The sequence below is a fragment of the Ctenocephalides felis genome, unplaced genomic scaffold (assembly GCF_003426905.1).
Source record: "Ctenocephalides felis isolate EL2017-DRISC unplaced genomic scaffold, ASM342690v1 CF-g0.4_SCAFFOLD_01170, whole genome shotgun sequence".
Lineage (NCBI taxonomy): Eukaryota > Metazoa > Arthropoda > Insecta > Siphonaptera > Pulicidae > Ctenocephalides > Ctenocephalides felis.
Window position 1 is genome coordinate 82135342 of NW_020537324.1, and position 20845 is coordinate 82156186.

The 20845-nt window shown below is 30.1% G+C and overlaps 1 protein-coding gene across 2 annotated transcripts; it reads right to left on the minus strand.

Annotated features, from left to right (window-relative positions):
- Window positions 1-7460: 7460 nt before the first annotated feature.
- Window positions 7461-20633, minus strand: LOC113366217 (DNA-directed RNA polymerase II subunit Rpb4-like). Of its 2 annotated transcripts, XM_026607788.1 has the most exons (6): window positions 20448-20633; window positions 19645-20359; window positions 19492-19579; window positions 18715-18836; window positions 16058-16305; window positions 15689-15969 (listed from the first exon to the last, which is right to left on the minus strand). In XM_026607788.1, exons 1-6 carry the CDS (start codon window positions 20506-20508, stop codon window positions 15740-15742), a joined length of 1464 nt encoding a protein of 487 aa, XP_026463573.1. In that variant the 5' UTR covers window positions 20509-20633; the 3' UTR covers window positions 15689-15739. The 2 variants fall into 2 exon arrangements, with proteins under 2 accessions (XP_026463574.1, XP_026463573.1); XM_026607789.1 differs by lacking the exons at window positions 15689-15969; window positions 16058-16305; window positions 18715-18836; window positions 19492-19579; window positions 19645-20359 and adding exons at window positions 7461-7709; window positions 13209-13389.
- Window positions 20634-20845: the final 212 nt, after the last annotated feature.

Genomic DNA, 20845 nt, shown 5'->3' on the forward strand with positions numbered 1-20845 from the left:
GACATATTTCTTACAAGTCATTACATAAAAAAGAATATTTATATTTATCAATACGTTTCGATATATGATTTATGTCATCATCAGTGTAACAAAAACGTTGAAGAAGAATTATTAAAACATACTGTAATAAAAACAATTTTAAGAAAATTCGTTATATATGTGATCTATGTTTTTTCTCAAATTTTTATAATGTTATGCGTACCTTATTATAAATTTATTATCACATTTTTTTTGTTAAAAGCACTCGTGAAATATTAATTGAGCATATTTGAAAATTTTGAATTCATTTATAGATTGACATAGATTTGATTTCATTAGTAGATTGACAGAAAAATCTGATCTGATCAAAAAAGCTTCTTTTTGTTTATTAGATTAGATGTTTCGGAGAAAGAACAGATAAATGTATTGAAAATTTTAGGTCTCATCTATTCAATATCATTTATCAAACAAAAAATATTAATAAGAAATTATTCCCAATATTCACAAAACGATAAATACTTGAATTTTTTATTTTAATTGGAATTTTAACCATTGATCAAGTTTTAAAAAATTGCAATAATAATTTAAAAATTTTACTAAGTCTTAATTGTATAATTCCAACAATGTTTATTATTTATGGTATTTATTTAATATGTATATATTTTTGTTATAGTATTTTATTAGCAAAATTTTTGGGATGTCCAATTTTGTTTAAAAATAATGATGGCACACATACGGTGCCGAAACGTACAGAATCCACAAATAATAAAAAAGTCTCATAAACAATAAAAATCTGGAGTGAAAAGAAAAAAATAAAAAGAATAAAAGTACTTACAAATTTATTAATCTATAATCAAGATATTCCTGATACCATGGATTATTGAAATCTTACAATTTAATTAATCTTAGTGTTAACTATGATTATAGATTAATAAAATTGTAAGTACTATTTACTCTTTTTATATTTTCTTTTCACTTCAATTCAATTTTTTAGTTTTTAATTTTATTTCTAGTTTTCACTGATTGAAGGCTAGGATTATAGCCGAAACGTATGGATTTAAAATAAATTTTTGAAAGAAATTCATGTTTTTTATTGATGTTATGCCCGATTACTAGACTGTTAATATATATACGAGGTCTGTTCAAAAAGTACCCGGAATTACTAATAATTAAATTTCGCGGGTCTGGAGTGTCTGATTGTCAAATTTTTTTTTATTGTGTTGGTATACATGCCCCTAAAGTATGATGAATTTTCAGCTATATTCACTGTTTACTTTGTCTGTGGTAGTCGCTAAGGTTCGACGTGTTTTTCTGAGCTCGGCGATTTTTACAATGGAAGAATTGAAAAGTCAAAGAATTTGTATTAAATTTTGCGTAAAAATTGAAATAAAGTGTTGCAAAGTGCAAAAATTCACCAGATATGGCTCCGTGTGACTTTTTCCTATTCCCAAAGTTGAAGAGACCCATGAAAGGACGGCGGTTTTCCTCGATTGAAGAAAATCGCCGAGAGTGCTCAAGGACATATCAAAAAGTGAATATCAAGGGTGCTTCGAAAATTGGAAAAAACGCTGGCATAAGTGTATTATATCTGGGGGGACTACTTTGAAGGGGACCACATTAATGTAGACGAATAAATAAATATTTTTTTGAAAAAACGAAAATTCCGGGTACTTTTTGAACAGACCTCGTATATATATATATATATATATATATATATATATATATATAAATTTAATAAAGTAAAAAAACCTTACCTGTGATTTAGTAACAACTGTATAAATTTAAACACTGCACTTTAACATATATTTAAACTAAATATTAAAAACAATGTGCACTAAAATAATAAACTATTATAAAAATGTATATCACACAGAATTATATATCACAAACAAAAAAGCACTTCACAATAATATTAAGTATTTTAACACTTTTTTTTACTAATTATTATTAGTGAACAATAAAACTTAAATATTAAAACACTTAGTTAATAATACATATTTAACACTTTTATTAACCAATTTATTTTATTTGTTTAAATTTCATCGGCACCAATTTTTATCTGTTACTTGTATTTATTTTAAATAATCGTTGTTTTTAATATACTAAATTTAAATAATAATCTATCTAAGTACAATATGTGTTTATATTACTAAAAATAATATCCAGTTTTAATAAACACAGACGATGATGCCGTACATCTGCGTCCGATGTTTGAATGAATGATTGAATGATTACAGAATGATGCGTCGTTCTTCTAACTAACAAGTCTGTGATGTCACACTTTGCGACATTGAAGCACAAATCATTATTTTGATAAATAATAATTAAAAATATTTTTTGCTTTTAGTGAATATTGAAAAAAATCTCGGAAAAAATAAACCTTGGATAAGAAAAAGATAATAGGGATAGTGACGTCACCGGGCGAACGAGCGTTGTCGAGAACCGTCGAATACTCTCGATCGATAGGTGAGCGTTCGTACTTATATAAAGATAATTTAATTGTAATAGATATTATATTAATTAAATAGTCAAATGTAATGTATATATATATATATATATATATATAATATAAAACTGTTTTCATAATCTCTCATACCAGGCACCTCTGTCTGTCTGAGATATGGAAACAATGTGTAAATTTCTTATATATAAAAATGGAGCTCTCGATCAAATTATCCGGTAAAACTCGAAAACGGCTAAACCGATTTGGCCAGTCTTAGTCTTGAAAAATTCGTGCTAATCAGTAGGTTGTCGGAAAAGTGAGATATTATTTCAAAATCGCGTAGAAATATTACATTTTCAATTTGAAAATTTTGGTAGAAGCGTAATTTAAATAAAACAAAGGACGTCGGCTAATACGTCAAATGTCAAACGTCTTTGACAGAAGATGTTCAATTACGTTTAATATGATGTCTTACGTGAATATTGTTTAATTATGATTAAATTGCAGTAAGTAGTTTTGTTCGTAGTTATATTTATACACAAAAACGTTATTAAACGGATTGCAAATGTTACTAGAAACTCAAAATATCAACTTTTTGAAATATTAATATGAAAATGCACTTTTTGGCATATTTTTCTCAAGCACGGAGCTCTGAAAGATCTCATTTATATAATTATATACTCATTGAAATTTATAAAACATTTTCCAGGTTATAATATTTTTTATTAATGTTATTTAAATTCAGAACCTAAATTTGGTATCGATCAAATGGACATTTTGTCGAATAACATTTTCCCAGTTATAATTTCCCAGAATTTATCGAAGAATAGATAGAAATATATGAAAGTCCAGGATTAAAAAAGTCCACCACCGATGAGTCAAAAACCACTAAAGTTAAGCATTGGTTAACAACAATATTTTAAAGTAGAGGGAAAAAGATGTATAACCAGCTATAACCTTGATTCTTATGACTTTGCAATCGGGAGATAAACGGTAATCTTTGAAAATCCACAATAAAAGTATTTTCTTCCGTTGGTAGTTTTTTTAGCATTAGTTAAAAGTGTAATTATTTTGTAAAAAACCTTTAAAATTAAAATAAGACATTAAACCTGTCTATGGGGTAAAAAGGGCTAGATAACAAATTTTTGAAAGACATCAAAAAAGCACATTTCTACAATGATGAAGTAGCTGGCAGTTTTACTGAACGTAGTCAGATAATTGTTCGTTTGAAATGTGTTATTTGTTGTGATACAATTGGTTTGATTTATATAATATCATTAATATATGCTCAAAGTCAAATTGGACCTTTGTGCCTCGCCTTGCTCTACATATATACTTTTCTTAAAATTTACTTTAATTCATCGAATGTTACTTGAAACTTTTCAAAAAGCAGGTCAAAGAAGAAATACTTAATTCATTTTCTATCTATCCTCGCAGAAATTTGAAAATTTTGTATAAACTCAGCAGTATTATTTACAACTATACACAAAATCTAGAATCCAAAAAGAATCTGAAAAACTTGAAACGTAATCAATGAGTCGAAAGACCAAAAAAGACTTGAATTGAATGAATTATACCATGTTTTCTACAGAAAGTGTGTAAAACTTCCAGTTTGATTGTATTGACAAAATATCGACAAACTAATGGGATTTATTGTTTTATAATACCTCATTGTATTCAAAGCATTCAAACAACACATCATAGAATACACTTAAAGTATTAATATTTTTGATTCTCTAGAAATTGTTTAGAATATACCTTACTTGGCAAAACAACGTTTGCCGAGTCAGCTAGTATATATATATATATATATATATATATATATATATAATAAATAAATAAATAAGAAATGTATCTTGATCCTATTATGATTATAAATATATAAAGTATTTTCTGACACTTGTAAAATTTTTGTATCAGGCGACCAGAAGCTCGTGTTCAAATTAATTTCTCTATAATTTAACTCTATAATTTTATCACTTATCAATTATTTGCTTAGGAGGCATACAAGAACTAAAAGTCCATATGTATTAAAGGTATCAATTATTGACAACAAAGCTTGATAAAATAAATATGTAATTCGTTTGTTAAAGAAAGATAATGGATAATGCAAGAATAAATTTATTTATTTATTTATTTATTTACTACCTTGACCGTCCCTGTTTAATTTCAAATCCATTCGAACGTGATTCGAATTTAAAATATTCATTCCTTTCAACGTTCATATTATGTTATGTCACGCATAAAAACTGAAATTATTATTGAAACAAATTGAAATATCATTTCACGGCGATAATAATACAAATACTTTTATGATTCAGAGATATCGAAATATTTTTATCAAAAAGAACCTAAATTGTTATGAAATATTTTCCCATTTATTTTTTATCTTTTAAAGTGTTATGTAAATATTAAAGATATATCTAGATTAAGATTTTGGACTAATTAAATATTTAACTTGATGACGTCAGCTATATATTTTCGTTAATATTATTATATTATTATAATGTATCATATAATTTATTTATGCCTAAAGATTTTGTGGAATATAAATTTCAAGAATAAAAAGCTAAATTTTAAGTTGACAAAATATAGCAGTGCAAAACGAAGAAATTAAAGTATAAATAAATCTCTTGCAAAACATCAGATTTTTTTGCAAAATGTCTAAATCTTATAAAAACCGTCATAAATAATGGAGGTATATCTCAAAAATAACGCTGCAATTTATCGAAAAAATCCATTTTCACAAAAATGACGACCACAATGTGGCGCCAATGACTCAATTTTTGGGATAGTTAAAAAATGTCAGAATTCCATAAAAATTAGAGAAATTTTACAACAAGTGTCGTCGTTCTATGAAAAAATGTCGATATTCCACACAAAATGATGCAATAAAATTAAAAGTATTGCAATACAAGCAAAAATATTGCAATTCCACAAAAATAATTCCTATAATCCCTAAAAAATATAGTTTTTTTTTTTAAATTGTCCGGTTTCTACAAAAGATATCACAAGATATAAGATCACAATTCCACAAAAATCTTCACAATCCCTAAAAAAGTCGATTTTTTTGTAACTGTCTAGTTTTTCACAAAAATCCAGAAAAATCTTCACAACGCCTAAAAATGTAGCATTTTTTTGAAAATCGACAGGATCTCACAGAAGGTATCAAAATGCACAAAAAATTTTGCAATTCAACCAAGAATGTTGCAAGTCCACAAAAATAATCCTTATAATCTCTAAAAAACGTCGACTTTTTTTTAAATTGTCTGGATTCCACAAAATATATTGCAATTCCATAAAACATTTTATAATCCATAAAAATGATGTTGCCATTTTTTTTAATTGTTAGGATCTCACAAAAAATATCGGAATTCACAAAAATGTTGCAATTTAATCGAAAATATTGCAATATCCCCAAAAATGTTGCAATTCCACAAAAATTCTCATAATATCTAAAAAATATCGATTTTTTGGAAAAAATTGTCTCAAAAATTCTCACAATTCAAAAAAATGTAAATTTTTTTTTGAAAATTGCCAGAATCCCATAAAAGATATCGGAATTCACAAAAAATGTTGCAATTCAACGAAAAATATTGCGATAGAACTAAAAATGTTGCAATTCCACAAAAATTAAAAAAAAAAAACTGGATTTCACATAAGATACAGCAATTTCATAAAAACCTATACAGTCCCTAAAAAATGTAGCATTTTTTTTGAAAATTGTTAGGATCTCACAAAAGATATCGGAATTCACAAAAACAAAAAATGTTGCAATTCAATCAATCGAAAATATTGCAATACCACCAAAAATGTTAAATTCCACCAAAATCTTCACAATCACTAAAAATGACGGAATTTATTTAAAAAATTGTCAGTAATCCATAAAAAAATGTTGCAATTTAACCAAAAATATTGCAATACCCTCTTTCACCCAAAAACGTTGCAATTCAACATAAAATGCCACAATCCCTAAGAACGATCAAATTTTTTTAAATAGTCAGGATTCCACAAAAAATGTGGCAATTCAACCAAAAATGTTACAATTCCACAAAAATCCTCACAATCTCTAAAAAATGTCGATTTTTTCCAATAATCGTCGATATTATATGTAAAATGGTCACAAAAATCTCCCAAACAAATTTTGCAACCTATAAAAGATATCATTAAAAAATATTTAAAAAAATACGCAACCTTCAAAAAAATGTGGTACTTTGAAAAAAAAAAGTCGGAAGCTTAAAAAACATCTCCGAAACTTTCAATAAATATCGCAATCTTTATAAAAGTGATATACACCTAAGTCTGTTTTTACTCGGTCTTTTTGTACACGGTTTTGATATAACACGGTTTGAAAATTGAATATTTTTAATTTTTTTACACGATTTTATTCCATTTAGCACGATTTGAAATTTTATGTACTTGAATTTTTTTGTCAAATTTAATTTTTGCGAAGAATGTTCATATCACAAAAGAGTATTTATGAAAGAAAAAAGTCTGAAACCATCGATAGTATCGATAGTTTGCGAACACTAGTTTAAAGATTTAAGTGAATTCCCCTTTAGCGCGTATAAACAATTTTTACTGGTCAAAGCAAATGTGAATAGCACTAATTTAGGGGAATACCCTAAAAATTCTTGTTTTTCACTAATTTTAATAGGTTTTGGAGATTAGGAACAAATCACCCATTTTTGTATAAGATCAATGTCTTTTTTTACACGTTTTTTTTTGTACACGGTTTTTTCTGGAACCAATCTCCGTGTAAAAACAGACTTAGGTGTAATTTATCAAAATCTCAGGAAATCATTAATTATTATTATTCGCTATCTTAATGAATGAATAATTCATTAATTTCTGTTTAATAAAAGTCATTTTGGAATATAAAGACATCTCCAAATTATCTATTTACTACCTTTAATAATCAAAATAAAATGTTAAAATGATAACAGAACCCTGAATAAATATCAATAATTGTGATCCCTTTCCCTTATAAAAACAACTTTTATTAAACTTTATAAATAATTTTATTCAAACCTGATTTCGATCATTCCAACCTTCATCGTCTTGTAAAATTTCTTAATTATCCTATCTTAAATTAATTTATCGTTATGTCATTTAATATTGTAAACTTCTTTTGGTGCCGATATCGTCCAAGACAGTACGGAGTTCCTCGTCTTCGAATCTTCCTTCTAAAGATGGTATGAGGGCTTTTGCTTCTTCCGGAGCCTCCGGACATAAGTTGCCTATTGAGGCTAATTCGAATTTGTGGAGTTTCTTTGAAGTGAGGAGACTGGAATAGAAATGATTAAAAGATTATAAAATACAGCTAGGTGTAAGTAGCGTTTTGCCTTAAGGCAAGTACTAGGTAGCGTTATGAGTATTTTTTGAACCAGGAATTTTTTGCTCATTAAGGGGGTATTCTAGTGTAGAAATTCAAAAGAATCGATTTCTTTTTAATTTCATATTTTCAAAGTTTAATTATCTAAGAATATGGGTACGAGAAGGTTTTTGAAAATTTGAATTATTTTCGGAGATATAGGCATTTTACTGACTTGCTCTCCATACTGGTTTGGCTTCACGCAAAACTTTAAATGCATTTTTCTCAGAACGGACTTTTTCAGTACTATTGACACGATTTCTCGAGTTCTACTCGACCGATTCACTTGAAATGTTCAGAGAGTCTTGTTTATAGACCTATCTATAGCCTGAACTAGGATTATCCCCAAATTCCAATTTTTACTATTTTTAAAAAATTCGAGAAACTCAAAAAAACAGTAAAAAAAAACACTTTTCAAACAGTCGCCAATTTGTAAAAGAAAATCTTTTTACTCATCGCTAGTTCGGGAGATTGCGACATCATTGTAGATTAATAATCTTTGTATTTTTTGCATTTCCGATGGCTAAAAGGGCTGAAATCATGTCAAGACTGAGGTGCCAATTTTTTGAGACCACCCACTTCATCAGCTGCCAGTTTTTACAATTTTCAACTTTTTTTATTTTTTAATTTTTGTTTTGTAATTTAATAATATTAATAAACAAGTAGTAAAAAAATGGACAGTAAAAATATTCATTGCTTTCTTTTATGACACTTTAAAAATGACCTGAAATTCATCGCTCTACACTAGAATACCCCCTTAAATAATTTTATCATGCAGGTACATCTAATTAATTAACTCTAAGTATTTAATTATTAAATACGCAATTAATGAAATATAGTAAATTCGCATAAGATAGGTACATATAAATTAACTAGAAAACCCGGCGAACTCCGTTCCGCCACCAGATGGTTTAGTTAGAAAGATGAAGAAATTTTTTGTTTGTTTTATATTTGAAAAGGAAAAATTTGATTTTATTATACAACAGTAATGAATTTATTTCGATTACAAAAATAAAGTGTTTTTTAGTTGAACTTCTCTAAGTAAATGAAAAGTGAATCCGCCAATTATCCGTTTCATTGAAGTGCTCTCTGGTAAACCACATTTTTTGTTTTTTGGTCTGACGTTAACACAAACAAAGCGGATGGTTTTCCAACTCGTGAACAGGCGACGTATAACTGCCCATGTAATAAACAATAATTTTCTAAATAATCTATTTGAAATTTACCCCGCAAACACTAAGCGATTGGCTTTGCGACTTGTTATTGCGAACGCAAGGCGAACTGGAAATTGCAATCGTTTGAAGTCAAACGGAAGACCAGTCGGAATCATTGGTATGTCACCAAATCGCCAGCAATTTTTGATTGAACGGTGAAATTCAGTACGTGTACATCATTATTCTTTGCGGCAAGAATTGCTCGTTGACTTAACTAAGCATAATTCTGATAATCCTTACTAATGTCATTACTCGAATATTTCATTACGATACGGGAAGTTCCAGCAATTTGCATTAAGGCACGATGCCATGCACAACTAATTTTCTTAGCTATAAACCTTGCAGAGCCCGAGACCTTTCCGACGAATTCCAAAATTGTCGAAATCGGTACGTGCGTTCTGGAGTCAAATCGTCAGGAAGGAAAACCCGACTTATTTTTATATATATATAAGATAAGATATAACCTTATTGTAAACTATGTACAAAGAAATAACAGAAATATAATTCTTTAAAACTGAAAAAAAAACTGTACTAGGTAGCATGAACTTGCCGATTAGTATATAGGAACCTTTATCTTTCTTCTCTTATTGGGCCCAGCTTAACTTCATAAGCCGGTCCTCCAAAAATTTAATTGAATTTCAATTAGTGTGCGTTATAATATAATTGTTTCTGCAATTTAATTTATATTCTGCGAGCAGTATTCTAAAGCGCGAGTTAGAAAACGCATCGCAAGACGATTTAACACGAACGAACAGGAGCGCAATAAACTATTTTAGTTGTGTATGGTGCACATTGTGTTTTATAATTATAAATGAATACAAGTGATTTTTATGAATTTGAAGTTACATTTTATGTGCAAAGCAAATACATAGCATTTTGACAGTTTTTAGTGAGACATTTTATATATGAAAACGCAGCGTAACATAGCCTTGCCATAACATTGCTCTATTTTATGGCCTATAGATTTCGATTATAGATATAGATGATAAAAAATTATTTAAATTTTCACAAATTTGCTACTTGCCAATAGTACAAATTGTATAAATAAAATCAAAATACTAATTCATAAACAAAGAATTCAAACTCATCTCACTCAGTGCAAAATGAAGACTTGCTTTTTTAGCAATTAATACATTTGTAGATGAATCCTTATAGTTCTGCATCTGGCCAATAGGCCAAATACAGCCCTATTATTATTAAATATATATCTTTTCTTACAAAACTTATTTTTTGTGTTTCAAAGTAATATAACATGTGATTTTATATGAATTTGATATTTTAGTATCCTTCATCAAAATCGTCAAAACAATATTTTTTCTCAACATTTAGTGACGAAGAAACAACTCAGCCGATCTTCACCAAAAACTAATCAACGCGATTCCCAACCAATATTTTTCGAACAGTTTTTGATTTTTTTAAAATGTATTCAAAACTGTGGGCTGAAACGTGGACGAAAAATTTTACAGTTTTTTGCTAATTAAAAAGAAATGGCTCGGCCGATCGTTGGACAGAACTGATAAACGCTAGTCCTTATCGAGTTACATCGAATGGCTTTTAAATTTTTGAAATCGGTTCAGCCGCTTTTGAGAAAACATCGACAAAAATTCTAAAATCAGCTCTCATACACACACACTTATAATTTTTTAAAATTTCGTCTCATTTGATTGAAAATGGCTTGAAACATCGAGAACACATAAAATTAACAAATTAATTTTTTTCGCCGAAACAAGCTTCTCGCTAATTAATTAGAGATTTGTACGTTTATCACTATTTTGTACGTTTCGACACTGCATGTGTGTTATCATTTACTTACAATTATTTAAACAAGTTCTAATTTTTTTTTCACTCGCTGATAATTTTTGGTATAATAAATATAGATATACGTACACATCAGAACCAAACGAAAATAACACATTTATTTTTATTATTTATTAAAATTCTTGAAAAACGATAGAGAAACCCTTCAAAACTATAAGAAAATCCTTTAAAAAACAAGAAAAACCCTTCAAAAAGCAAGAGAAATCCTTCATAAACAAGGGAAAACCTTCATAAATAAGAGAAATCGTTCAAAAAACAAGAGAAATTCTTCAAAAAACAATAGAAATCCTTCAAAAACAAAAAAATCCTTTAAAAAACAAGAAAAATCCTTCAAAAGGCAAAAGAAATCCTTCATAAACAAGGGAAATTCTTCAAAAAACAAGATAAATCTTCCAAAAACAAGAGAAATCCTTCAGAAACGAAGTAAACTCTTCAAAAATAAGAAACACTTTTAAAACACGTGGTTTAAAAGAAAACAAGAGAAACCCTTCAAAAGCCAAGAAAAATAAAGTAAGCTCTTCAGAAACGAAATAAACTCTTCCAAAACAAAATAAACTGTCCAAAAATTAAATAAACTCTTCAAAATCTAAATAAACTCTTCAAAAACAAATTAAACTTTTCAAAAACGAAGTAAACCCTTCAAAGACGATACAAACACTTCACAAACAATATAAACTCTTGAAAAACGTCAGAAACTCTTAGAAAACGAAGTAAACTCTTGAAAAATGATAAAGAAAACTAGAGATACTACTAAAAACGAAGTGAACTCTTTAAAAACGAAGTAAACTCTTTAAAAACGAAGTAAATTTACATTTTAAAGAGTTAACTCTTCAAATATTATAGAAGCTCTTCAAAAACGCGAGAAACTCTTGAAAAACGACAGCAAATCTTCAAAATACAACAGAAGCTCTTAAAAAACTATAGAAACTCTTTAAGAACTAAGTAAACTCTTCAAAAACTAAGTAAACTCTTCAAAACCGAAGAAAACTTATATACAACAAAGAAACCTCTTAAAAAAAAACTAGTAAACCCTTTAAAAAAAAACAAGAAAACTCTTAATGAACCAGGAACACGCGAAAATCTAACAAAAAAAAGTGAAAAATTAGCCAAAAAAGAGAGACACTCTTCCAAAAAGCAAGTAATTCTTAAAAAACACGAGAAGCTCCTAAAAAAAAACAACAGACTAGCAAATAGAATATGAAATTGAAAAAAAAAAAATTTCAAACATATAGAACTTATATAAATAACTAGCAAACCCGACGAACTCCGTTTCGCCACCAGAAATTTTTTGTTTGTTTTATATTTGAAAAGGAAAAATATGATTTTATTGCACAACAGTAATGAATTTATTTTGATAACAAAAATGAAGTGTTTTTTAGTTGCACTTCTCTAAGTAAATGAAAGTGAATCCGCGAATTATCCGTTTCATGGAAGTGATCTTTGGTAAACCACATTTTTTGTTTTTTGGGTCTGACGTTAACACAAACAAAGCCGATGGTTTTCCAACTCGTGAACAGGTAACGTATAACTGCCCATATGAAAAACAATGATTTTCTAAATAATCTATTTGAAATTTATCTCGCAAACACTGAGAGATTGGCCTTGCGACTTGTTATTGCGAACGCAAGGCGAACTGGAAATTGCAATCGTTTGAAGTCAAACCAAATCGCGAGCAATTTTTGCTTGAATGGTGAAATTCAGTGCGTGTACATCATTATACTTTGCGGCAAGAATTGTTCGTTGACTTAACTAAGCATAATTCTGATAATTCTCACTAATGTCATTTACTCGAATTTTTAATTACGGTGCGTGAAGTTCCAGCAATTTGTATTAAGGCACGGTGCCATGCACCACTAATTTTCTTAGCTATAAACCTTGCGGAGCCCGAGACCTTTCCCACGAATGCAAAATTGTCGAAATCGGTTCGTGCGTTCTGTAGTTATTTCGTCAGGAAGGAAAACCCGACTTATTTTCATATATATATGTAGATATATGTAGATAATCTATTTGAAATTATTTAAAACAGTTGTTGATTATTTTCATTTCTCGAAGTTTTAATTACGGTGCGTGAAGTACCAGCAATTTGCATTAAGGCACGATGCCATGCACTACTAATTTTCTTAGCTATAAACCTTGCGGAGCTTGAGACCTTTCCAACGAATGCAAAATTGTCGAAATCGGTTCGTGCGTTCTGGAGTTATTTCGTCAGGAAGGAAAACCCGACTTATTTTTATATATATAGAAGATAACAAATTCCAATTACGTAAAATTTTCCCTAGAATCTTATGCAATTTTTCAACTTTTTTGTTCAGACACATTAAAAAAAACTGAAATTTCATCTTCAAATTTAGGCAAAGAGATAATCATTCTTTTCTCTCACTTGCGGACACTGCTGATGGTCTCTTTATTCTTGAATTTCCTAAACCTGGCCGTGTAAGTTATGGTCTTGTTGAAGACTTCTGAGAATTCTTGTTCCTCTTCAGCAGATTCATTTTGCTTTTTTCGATGCTCCAATAACATGTGCACTTCTGAGACTAGTAGGGCTTCTGCATTTTCAAATTCTGGGAAAAAAAACAATAACAATAAATAAAATGATACATTAGATAATTGGTTTAAAAAAATATAATTTACAAATAATCAGTATATGTTATTATCAGCCTTTACAACCATGACATTAGCATATTTAAAAAAAATAGTTTTCTTTGTTTCAGAAGTTCATAAATCTGCATGGACATAATTTGCAGTTTGTAAAATATGATTTTTATTGTAGAATTTTTATTTTCAAAGCCAGCGATAAATATTGTACACAGAAAAAAATCAAGTGTTGAATGAATAATATGATAATAATAAAGTCACACTTACAGTTTGCATAATTGAGAGCAATTTAAAACATCGAACAAATCGACTGTGACCTTTTCCTTTTTCATAGTTTAATTATTAATACTTCTTTATTTTATATAAACATTAATTCTTCAAATTTAAGAATTGATTAAGAATTTTCAAAGATTCAACGACTAAAAAAAAAAAAGAGTAAGGATCACACGCGATTGAAGTAAAACTTATTTGTTAATGTATAAAGTAGCAAATTTAAGTTGAGTAAAAATAAACACATCATATAAAAATTTTGAATAATATTTATTAGTAATATGGTAACACTCGTGATTTATTAGTGTCGTCAATCATATATAATGATAAATTATAATTTATATATTTGCGATTGCATTAAAGATATGTATAATATTTACAAACAATAATGTAATCAAAGTCGTACTTGAAATATGACATGATCGTTTTAAAGTAATTGCTGATTAACAAATTCTATAATATTCATTCACACAGTGGATTATGTTAAACAACGCCTAAACAAATATTGTTTTTGCAAATTAACTCATCCTGTAACAATTGTGTTTGAAGAACTTCATGTTATTAAAATCAACATACATTCATTTACTGTTTGTATTTTTTTACTTTTTCGCTGACGATATAATCTCATTCCTTGAACAGCTGTAATATCCGTCTTGCCTAACAAATTGAAGCCATACTTTTATATTTGTTTTATTTATCAAGCCCTGCACATAGCTTGATCTATGAATCATTTGCTTTTCTATGTGAACGTTAATGCAATGATCATCATCAATATTACGAGGTAATAAGTTAACCATATTATTACCGTCAACAGGCACATTTATAATTTGGCCAAATGTTCCAAATTGTCCATTTGCATTTCGCAATCGTCTAATTTGCATGAAACACAACCTAGGTGAAATTAACCTTTCAGATACAGTATCTAGTTTAGGTAGATAATTTGGTATAGGTGGAAATACAAACCCGTTAAACTTACATAAAGTGGGAATTTTACCCGAATTTAATATCTTTCGACAAGTTTGACATCCAACCTAATTATTTGAATCAATATTCAAAAAACATTATTAAGAATTTGTTTTTGAGCATCATTTGATATTTCTGAGCCACTTTGAAGCCAAAGTCGATCGCACACAAAACATACATAGCCAAAGCTATCATTTCTTACGCAGCGCAGATTTTTCCTTAGTTTCATTATTTAGTTGCGATCATTTGCACTACAATTATTTATGGGGGACGGGATAAAATATTCTTCCGATCCTGACATTTTTATTACCTCACGAATTATACTGCTAACCCATGTCGCGCCTAAAGAAGTTTTACTTCAAAAAATGTTTAGAGACTACGAGCTAAATACAAAAATCAAGTGAAAGTCGACACATTTTGTTTTGTTTTTGAGTCGTAGTCTTCAACTTCACGTTGGCGTTTTCGTTGCATTTGTACGGATTTACACCCATGTCGCGCCTAAAGAAGTTTTACTTCAAAAAATGTTTAGAGACTACGAGCTAAATACAAAGCTCAAGTGAAAGTAGTAGACACATTTTGTTTTGTTTTTGACATATGATTTTACATTTGATGTATTTTTTGTTTTGCTCGCAGACTAGATCGAATAATTGCGATAGCTGCGCTTACTAGCGTCGTAAGCGCGAATCATGCAAGCGATTATTTTACACCCATGTCGCGCCTAAAGAAGTTTTACTTCAATAAAAATGCAATTTGTTCTAAATAAATTTATTGTATAATCCCTTCATACATAATTTTATATAAAAATATTATAAACTAAAGCTAAAACAAAACTTAATATATTAAATATAAATCCTATAAAATTAAAATTGATTCATTATCATATTATTCTACACAAAATTGTGATATTTTATATAATATAAAAAGTATAAAATTAAACAAGCATTTTATAAACTAAGCAAACACACAGTGCAAAATTATTAATATAATTAGCCTAACATATTTTTCAAATCACTAACATAATATATATTCATAATTGTAAAAAACCTTCAATGTATTTCTCACTCATTCCTCATTTTACTATTATCAAGAGGGTTTCTTAATAAATCCCTCCTTAATCAAATGATCATAAATCTGTCTTGTTTTATTCACATCGATTTTAATCAATTTCCTAGCATCACCTAACCTTAAACAACCTGAACTCTGATACTCATGAATTAGTTGATCACGATACTGAATAAACATATCTGGTATCAATCTTGCAACGGTACACAAATTTCTTTCGGATGCTGTTAACTTCTCGTAACCGGGCATACCTAGATAAAAGATACATATATATATATATATATATATATATATATATATATAAATGTATTTATATATGTTATAAATATTTCTATTTACCGATGATATCCAATGGTACATGTTTCCTCTTCGGTGGGTGTGCAGATTGTTTGTCTTTCAAAAATAAAATGCTTTCGTCTTCGCTCAATCCATAAATAGCAGGATTTTGCAACAGATTACAAACTGACAATGGGTCGTCTTCGGGTCGAAGACTTTCTCGGAGTTTTTTATCGCGAGATTCTTTCAACTGGCGATAAAGTTCGCCCCCTGCTAATGATTTTATGCCGTTTTCTCGCAGGTGAAATAGGCTAAAAAAAATTATAATATACTTGTGTGTATTATGAAGTTACTTATTGAAATTATAAATGTATTTTAAAAAATCATTCAATCAGAAGTGTTTCAAATAAAGTTGAAATCGAGAGTCATTGAAGGCAGTCAAGAGTTTTTTGAAGTGAGCTAGAGTCTTTTTAAGCGCCCAAGAAGCTTTTGAAGCAATCAGGAGGCTTTCAAGGCAATCAGGAGGCTTTAAAGGCAGTCAAGAGTCTTTTGAAGTGACCTAGTGTCTTTGAAAGGCAGTCAAAAGTCTTAAAGGAACCGAGAGTCTTTTAAAGCGTATAAGACTCTTAAAGCGTTCCAAGAGTCTTTCCAGGCAGTCAAGAGTCTTTTGAAGCAATCAAGAGTCTTTCAAAGCAGTCAATAGTTTTTTCAAAGTGACCTAGAGTTTTTTGAAGTGACCTACAGTTTTTGAAACGTACAAGAGTCTTTTGAAGTGATCTAGAGTCTTTCAGGGCAGCCAATAGTCTTTTGAAGTGACCTAGAGTCTTTGAAAAGCAGTCAAGAGTCTTTTGAAGCAACCAATAGTCTTTCAAAGCAGTCAAGAGTATTTGAAAAGCAGTCAAGAGTCTTTTGAAGCGGCCTAGAGGCAATCAATAATCTTTTAAAACAGCTAAGAGTCTTTTAAAGCCACTAAGAGTCACTTTTTGAAGCAACCAAGAGTCCTTCAAAGCAATCAATAATCTTTTAAAGCAGCTAGGAGTCTTTGAAAGGCAGTCAAGAGTCTTTTGAAGCAACCAAGAGTCTTTGAAAAACAGGCAAGAGTCTTTTGAAGTGATATCATTCCACTAGAGTCTTTGGAAGGCAATCAAGAGTATTTTGAAGTGACCAAGAATCTTTGAAAGGCAATCAAGAGTCTTTTGAAGCGACCAAGAGTCTTTTGAAGCAACCAAAGTCTTTTCAGATAGTCAGGAGTCTTTTGAAGTGACCTAGAGTCCTTGAAAGGCAGTCAAGAGTCTTTTGAAGTTACCCAAAGTCTTTTGAAGTAATCTAGAATCTTTGAAAGACAGTTAAAAGTTTTTTTAAGTGACCTAGAGCCTTTGAAAAGCAGTCAAGAGTCTCTTAAAGTGACCTAGAATCTTTCAAGGCAGCCAAAAGTCTCTTGAAGTGACCTAGAGACTTTGAAAGGCAATCAAAAATCTTTTGAAGTGACCTAGAGTCTTTGAAAGGCAGACATGAGTCTTTTGAAGTGACCCAGATTCTTTTGAGGCTACCAAGAGTGTTTTGAAGCGTTCCAAGAGTCTTTCCAGACATTCAGGAGGCTTTCCGAGCAGTCAAGAGTCTTTTAAAACGTACAAGAGTCTTTTAAAGTGACCTGGAGTCTTTCGAAGTTTTCCAAGAGTCTTTCCAGACAGTCAGGAGGCTTTCCAGGCCGTCAAGGGTCTTTTGAAGCGTTCCAAGAGTCTTTCCAGACAGTTAAGAGTCTTTTGAAGCAATCAAGAGTCTTTCAAAGTAGTCAATATTTTTTTTGAAGTGATCAAGAGTCTTTGAAAAACAGTCAAGAGTCTTTTGAAGCAATATCATTGCATTAGAGTCTTTGGAAGGCAGTCAAGAGTATTTTGAAACGACCTAGAGGCTTTCAAGGCAGTCAGGAGGCTCTCAGAAGCCTTTACAAACAGTCAGGAGGCTTCCCAGACAATTCAGGAGGCTTTTAAGAGAGACTGGAGGCTTTCAAGATAGCCACGAGGCTTTCCCGACAGTCAGGAGGCTTTCAAGACAGTCAGGAAGCTTTTCAGACATTCAGGATGCTTTCCAGACAGTCAGGAGGCTTTCCAGAGAGCCAGGAGGCTTTCAAAACACTCAGCTGCCTACCAAAATAACCAAGAGTCTTTGAAAGGAACTTAAGAGCCTTTTGAAGTGACCTAGAGCATTCTGAAGCAACATAGAGTTTTTTGAAGCAACCAAGAGGATTTCCAGACAGTCTGGAGGCTTTTCAGATAGTCAGGAGGCTTTCCAGAGAGCCAGGAGGCTTTCAAAATACTCAGAAACCTTTTAAAACGTTCATGGATCTTCCAAAACACTCATGAGCCTTCTAAAACACTCAAGAGCCTTCTAAAACACTCAAGAGCCTTCTAAAACATTCAAGAGCCTTCCAAAACAGATCACAATAATTAAAAACACATCAATATCCTTACAAAACCAACCAGAATCTTTAAATCATGTCAATTAAATAGTTATTAATAAATTATATTATTTACTACAATAATCAATTTTTATAGACAAGCCTCAGAATTTAAAAAAATCGCTCTCGTAGTTTTTTTGTAGTCACATCACTCAAGACCGAATATCGGTCGAATGATAAGAAATGGCTACGTATCATCATTGGCTTGAATAAAACAAAATAATATGAAAAAATAAAAACAAAGTAATATTAATGTACTTACGAGTATAAATATTTCTTCATCTCAGCTTCAAGCAATAAACCTTCAATCAACAAATTAAAATTATCAGCATCACATAATTGCATAAATCTACTTAGACAAGTGCCCACATTGAGTTCAGCTAACTAAAAACAAACTTAGTAATAAAATAAACAAACAAATAAATATATACGAGGTCTGTTCAAAAAGTACCCGGAATTTTCGTTTTTTCAAAAAAATATTTATTTATTCGTCTACATTAATGTGGTCCCCTTCAAAGTAGTCCCCCCCAGATATAATACACTTATGCCAGCGTTTTTTCAATTTTCGAAGCACCCTTGATATTCACTTTTTGATATGTCCTTGAGCACTCTCGGCGATTTTCTCAATCGAGGAAAACCGCCGTCCTTTCAATGGGTCTCTTCAACTTTGGGAATAGGAAAAAGTCACACGGAGCCATATCTGGTGAATTTTTGCACTTTGCAACACTTATTTCATTTTTTACGCAAAAATTAATACAAATTCTTTGACTTTTTCAATTCTTCCATTGTAAAAATCGCCGAGCTCAGAAAAACACGTCGAACCTTAGCGACTACCACAGACAAAGTAAACAGTGAATATAGCTGAAAATTTCATCATACTTTAGGGGCATGTATACCAACACAATAAAAAAAAATTTTGACAATCAGACACTCCAGACCCGCGAAATTTTAATTATTATAATTCCGGGTACTTTTTGAACAGACCTCGTGTATATATATATATATATATATATATATATATAATAATATTAATATTTACCTGGTCGAGTACACTCAACCATCCAGTAACTTTCAAAGGAGATATTAAACCATGATTACGAATAATGTTATACCGCCTCCACCGTTCCCTAAAATAATAAAATCAATTTAATTTATTATTTGTAACAATAAAAATGTATTTCAATATACTTACATTAGTCGATGATTGTAAGCCCTAAAGAGCCCACAGTACAATTCTTTAAAAACATCACCGTACGCTTCATCTTTAATATCACCACAATTTAAATCATTAAAGATACTTTCAGCATTTGCATCATACGGATAATCAAAATCACTCCTTGCAGGCCTATAACCTGCCAGCATGTTAAACTGCACGGAGTTTGGAGAAAATCTTGGAGGATCCTCCAAACATTCGGTGTTAAACAAGTAAGGCTTATGGGACATGGAACGCTTGTTTTCTTTAAACTTTGGTAACAAATCAGAACCTAAACTATCTAAGTAATATCTGGAATAGTGTTTTTCACATTCTTCAGGTGTTTTTGTTTCCATGTACTTAGATATATCATCCCAATTGCCGTGACCAAAACGTAACAAACAATCTAGGAGTTGTTTCTCCTCCTGAGCAGTCCATTGTGAGGAGAACAAATTAAAGTTATCGTGCTGTACACAATAAGCATGGTAGTTTTTATGATTTTGTAACTCTCTGCCTTTTGAGAAGCACGATAAACACAAAGTGATATCATTGCACTCAGCACACAGAATAAAAGGTTCGATTAGGGAAACGCTACAGAAATTACACGCTATTTCTTTATCACACTGATTGTAAAGGCGATGCGGTTCAATGGATACTTTTGAGGTTATGTGAGATCCGAATTTTTGGCAGTGACTTTGCCGTGATATTCCGGGGTCTAGAAATAGTAAAAATATAATGAAAACAAGCCACTGCCAGAAATTCGTGTCTTTGATAACAATTTGTGATAGATTTTTTATAAATACCTTTTGGGAATTGTAAATCTGCAGCATCTTCTTCTACTAGGTCTACAGAGTTGTGGGCCATGGTGAAATAGATACACCAATAACTACACTTACTAAAACTGGATAAAATATTTACAATATGTTTAAAATATGTATTATTTAGTTAAATAAATGTTTTAAGTCGTAAATGTGAAACTTATTTCGTTTATAAAATGAAGACAACACAATACGAATGTCAAATGAAACAGTGCTGCCATAACGGCGAAAAAGAAAACAATCACAGATTCTTAAACGTCCGTTAATTTTCAAATTTGATTTTATAACTTTAAAATAATCAAATAATTTGTACAATTTGATTACAAATTAGTTGTTAGTAGCATTTCTCCTTGAGGCAAGTTACATAAACTTCCCGATATGTG